Below are 5,462 nucleotides of genomic sequence, written 5' to 3'. Positions count from 1 at the left end.
TTTCTGATAGTGCTTAATATATACCTTACTCTCTTTGAAGTAGATTTGTGGTTTCAAATTTTGTTTATTTTGGCTAATTTGGGGGAAAGGAGACCACTGGGCAGGGAAGGGATTAGCCATGAATTAAAATTTTGTTCCATATTATCCAAGTGAATAACCTGTATGTACTAATCAAGACTTAAGTTATATCGATCATCACTTCAGTTTTCTTCCATATGAACTCAAAGTTTAACAATAAGATGATTAACTATCCTTTCTTGGATCAACAAAAATCCTATCTCCGCCAAGGTGAGTGAAAAACATTTTATGAACTAAGTTTACGTACAAATTAAAACAGAAGTCCAGAGGACCTAAGAGTATTCAAAAAGCTAACAAGCTTCTGCGTACTACATTCCTGAATATGAATAATTCAGGAATTCTTCAGGAAATTCACAGAAGGAGAGCACCACTGCTGACTGAAGCTTCTGCCTTTCTTTTCTTGTTTATTTTTTATTTATTTATTTATTTTTGTAGAGACAGAGTCTCATTCTATCACCCTCGGTAGAATGCCATGGTGTCACATAGCTCATAGCAATCTCTAACTCCTGGGCTTAGGCGATTCTCTTGCCATAGCCTCCGAGTAGCTGGGACTACAGGCACCCGCCACAACACCCGGCTATTTTTTTGATGCAGTTTGGCCGAGCTGGATTTGAACCCACCACCCTTGGTATATGGGGCCGGTGCCCTACTCACTGAGCCGCAGATACTGCTCTCTTTTCTTGTTTATTTCAAGATATTACAGGGTACAAATGTTTTTGGTTACATGTATTAATTTTGTTATGCTTGAATCAGGGTTGGAAGTGTGCCTGTCACCTGGACAGTGTTAATTATGCTCACTGGGTAGATTTCTCCATCCCCTCCTCTCTCCTTTCCCTTCCTTGATTTCCATCGAGTTTCACTTCTTTCCATACACACGTAGTTCCAATTTATAGCAAATACATTTGGTGTTTTTTTTCCCCTTCTTTATATACTTCCCTCAGCATAGGGGCCTCCAGTTCCGTGCAAATTGTTGCAGAAGGCATTGATTCGTCCTTTTTTGTGTGCCTGAGTAGTACTCTGTGGTATATGTATAACACATTTTGTTAATCTACCCATAAATTGATGGGCACTTGGGTTGTTTCCTCATCTTTGCAATTGTGAATTGTTCTGCAATAAACATTTAGGTGCAGGTGTCTTTTTAATAAAATGACTCCTTTGCCTTTGGGTAAATACCCAGTAGTGGTATTGCTGGATGCTGGTGTGAATGCACAGAGAGAGGAACGCTTATACACTGTAGGTGGGACTGCAAATGAGTACAACCTCTATGAAAAACAGGATGGAGATTCCTCAAAGAACTAAAAGTGGACCTACCATTTTAGACAGCAATTCCACTACTGGGTATTTGCCCAGAGGAAAAGAAGTCATTTTATCAAAGAGACACCTGCCTTTCCTTGGCTTCCACAATGAATAGGACAAAGTTGTACCTTAAAATTATTTACTTCAAGGCCTTTCTTTTTCTTCTTTTTTTTTTTTTCCTGAATCCTAACTGCTGAAGTCTGTGTGTTCATTGCCTCAGGTTGTGTATGATGAAGGCCCCCTTTATGTCTTCTCCCCAACTGAAGAACTGAGGAAACGTTGGATTCACCAGCTCAAAAACGGTAAGAATTATTGGAAAATAAACTAGTTTACAAAGAAAGAAAGAAATGAAGGGAGAAAGGAGAGCGAGAGAGAGAAGAGAAGAAAGAGAAGAGGGAAAGAGAAAGAAAAGAGAGAGGGGAAGGGAGAAAGGAGAAAGGGAAGAAGGAAAGAGAAAGGTAAAGAGAGGAAGAAAGTATGGATGGAAGGGGCGAAAAAGAGAAAGGGAGGGGAGAGGACGACAGAGATAGGAAAGAAGGAAGGATGGGAAAAAAGGAAGAAAGGGAAGGAAGGAGGGAAAGAGGGAGGAGAGAGAAAGAAAGAGGGACAAGGGAAGACAAAGAAAGAAAAAAGTTTGCATTTTTGCTGAGTACTAGTGATACCATTGAGTTTAGTAATCTATCCTATAAATAAAAGACAAACATATTAGACTAAGAGTTTCAACCCAGTTCTACCACCATCTCTCTCTTGCAATTGTGTAATATTGGCACCTCCATTTCTCTATTTATAAAAAATTTCAATTATTTATAACTATTATAAGGGTGGTGTGGCATTCAATGGTTATGCAATATTTAGAATCCTAGGTATGAAATACCTAGCTCCAAGTAGATGATGCATGAGAGTGCTTGGTGTCAGTCAGAGAACCTGTCTTCAGATCCTCTTCTACCACTTAAAAACAGTGTGACTTCTGACCAGTAGGCCAACAAGCTTCTTTGAGGCTCAATTTCTTCTTCTCAAGAGGAATAATGATGATGCCTGCTGTACCCACCTGTCAGAGGATCAAATGAAGTAATAATGTATGTAAAAGCACATGAAAAATTGTAAAGCACTGTACATCTCTTCATTGGAGATATTCCCCAAGGAAATATTTTGTGTTCCTTGCTTTGTGAGGACCTCAACTTGAACATCGTTTCAACATTTCACACAGACCACATAGGGTGCTCAGATAAACTTGACTGTGAATGTTTGCAGCACAGGATGCGTGCACACTTATTTGTGTGTATATATAGCCACTTGTCAAGTGACTGAGAGATTAACTGGTTGAGTTGACATCAGGAAAGGCTGCCTAGAGAAACAGGAAGGATGGCAGACTGATAATGGCATGGTTGGGTTATTGCATGACAGCCCTGTGTGCATTTACATTGTGAACTCACTGGCTGGCTAGACCAGCCCGTTCACTCCCTTGAATGCAAATATAATTCGACAAAATTATAATTGCTAAGTCTTTCAAACTGAAAGGGGAGAGGAAGAAGAAAGAGAAGGGTCATCTATTTTTTTAATTTTTATTAAGGGGGTACAAATGTTTTTCAATACCTTTTATAATTCTTAAATAGGGGCTTTTAGTGTACCCATTACTTGAAGAGTGTTCATTGTACCTGATAGGTAGATTTTTACCCTTCTCCTCCTCCTCTCCCTCCCTTCTTGATTTATTTTTCTTTCTTTCTTTTTTTTTTTTTTTTCTTGAGACAAAGTCTCACTTTGTTGCCCTGGGTAGAGTGCCCTGGCATCACAGCTCACAGCTACCTCAAACTTTGGGGCTTAAGCGATTCTCTTGCCTTAGCATCCCAAGTAGGTGGGACTACAGGTGCCCACCACAACGCCCGGCTGTTTTGGGGTTGTAGTTGTCATTGTTGTTTGGCAGGCCCAGGCTGGATTTCAACCTGCCAGCTCTAAGGTTAGTGGCGGCACCCTAGCCACTGAACTATAAGCACCAAGCCCCCTTCTTGATTTCTAATGACCTTTACATCTCTTTGTGCCCCTGTGTGCCTATCAAGTAACTCCCAATTATTAGAAAGTATATGTGGTTGGGTTTTTTTGTTTTTGTCTTGAGACAGAGTTTCACTTTGTCCCCTCAGTAGAGTGCTGTGGCATCACAACTCAAAGCAACCTCAAACTCTTGGGCTCCAGCAATTCTCTTGCCTCAGCCTTCCTAGTAGCTGGGACTACAAGCACCCACCACAATGCCTGGCTATTTTGTTTGTTTGTTTGGCAGGCCCAGGCCAGGTTTGAACCCACCAGCCCTGGAGCATGTGGCTGGTGCCGTAACCACTGAGCTACAGGTGCCTAGCCTGCCTGGCTATTTTTAGAGACAAGGTCGTGCTGTGGCTCAGAGTTGGTCTTGAACTCATGAGCTCAGGCAATCCACCTGCCTCGGCCTCCCAGAGTTCTAGGTCTACAGGTGTGAGCTATCGCACCAACTGTGGTATTTGTATTTCCATTCCTGAGATACTTCACTTATAATAATGGTCTCTTATTCCATCCAAGTTGCTGTAAAAGACATTATTTCATTCCTTTTTATGGCTGAGTAGTACTCTGAGTAGAAAATGAGTAGACCACATTTTCTTTCTTTCTTTCTTTTTTTTGAGACAAAGTCTCACTTTGTCACCCTCGGTAGAGTGCTGTGGCATCATAGCTCACAGCAAACTCAAACTCTTGGGCTCCAGTGATCCTCTTGCCTCAGCCTCCCAAGTAGCTGGGACTACAGGTGCCCCCACAACACCTGGATATTTTAGAGACAAGGTCCCTCTGTTGCTCAGGCTGGTCTTAAACTTTTGAGCTCAAGCAATTTACCAGCATTGGCCTCCCAGAGTGCCAGGATTATAGGCATGAGCCACCCGCCATATTTTCTTAATCTATTCAGGAATTGATGGACACTTAGGTTGATTCCACGTCTTTGCAACTGTTGAATTGTGCTGCTATAAACATCTGAGTGCAGGTGTAGGGGTCATCTATTGAATTCTTGTTCTCAGTATGTGCTGGACACTAAGCTAGATATTTATTATGTCATTTAATTCTCACAACTACCTTGGGCTAAGGTAGTATAAACTTATTGAGCATTTATTATGTACCAGGCTCTGTGACAAGTGCTTAAAATGTGTTATTCATTTGATCCTCAGAATAACCTTATAAAGTGTGCATTATTCCCCTATTTTCAGATGAGAAAACTGAGGCTCAAAGCAATTATGTAACTTACTTGTGGTCACATTGCTAATGAGTGATGGAGCCTGGATTCTTACCAATCCCTAGGTCTGTATGACTCAAAAGCCCAAGCTCATTACATAGTTTTGTGCTGCTTGGTTGCCAAGCCCAGAAATTTCACATTTAGTTGGTTGCAAAATACTCCAAGTATGGTCATATGAGTATTACAAATATGTGATATCCTGCACCATGAAATTCAGTGCTGGGCATGTTTTAAGAATAAAGAGCCTGCTTTAGCCCTAAGGGTAAAAAATGAACAAACTCTTTGTAGTGCTTATGATGATCCAGGCTCTTCTCTAAATTCTTTACATATATTAACTTGTTTATTCTTCATATTAACCATATGAAAGCAGTTGTTCTTATCATCTCCATGTTATAGATAAGAAAACTGAGTTACAGAGAGGTGAAGTAACTTGCCCAAAGGCACTCAGTAAACGGCAGGGTCAGTCTTTGAATTCAAGCTCCAGACTCCATGCTCTGAAATAATATGCTATTTCCATCAGAGTAATATTCACAGAGACTGAGATAGAAGCTCCAGCAGATGGATATGTATCTACAGTATTTACTTCTTTGGTTCTCTCCACAGTACCTCCAGTGCAGCGGTTCTCAACCTGTGGGTCGCGACCCACAGAAACTGTATTAAAGGGCCACGGCATTAGAAAGATTGAGAACCACTGCTCTAGTGCTTTGCACACAGAAAGGGGTCAATAAATGGTTGCATGAATTGATTTTTTGGTTGTTGTTGGAGTAAACCATCATAACCAGCTTGGGCTCCACATTGATAAATTGCCAGGGTGTGGTCTGGGAATAAGAGAAAGTGAGGGCTCAGC

At 41.0% G+C, this 5,462-nt stretch overlaps 1 protein-coding gene across 1 annotated transcript in view; it reads left to right on the top strand.

Annotated features, from left to right (window-relative positions):
• Nucleotides 1-5,462, top strand: part of BTK (Bruton tyrosine kinase) — a 46,838-nt gene that overhangs the window by 20,154 nt on the left and 21,222 nt on the right. The window contains exon 5 of the mRNA XM_003802960.2: nucleotides 1,595-1,676. Coding sequence (XP_003803008.1) covers nucleotides 1,595-1,676 — 82 coding nt within the window. The remainder of the gene's footprint in view (nucleotides 1-1,594; nucleotides 1,677-5,462) is intronic.

This window comes from Otolemur garnettii, unplaced genomic scaffold (assembly GCF_000181295.1).
Source record: "Otolemur garnettii isolate 467f Iridium unplaced genomic scaffold, OtoGar3 scaffold00268, whole genome shotgun sequence".
Classification (NCBI taxonomy): Eukaryota; Metazoa; Chordata; class Mammalia; order Primates; family Galagidae; genus Otolemur; species Otolemur garnettii.
Note: the sequence above shows the minus strand (reverse complement) of the source record. Positions and strands in the feature narration are given on the sequence as shown.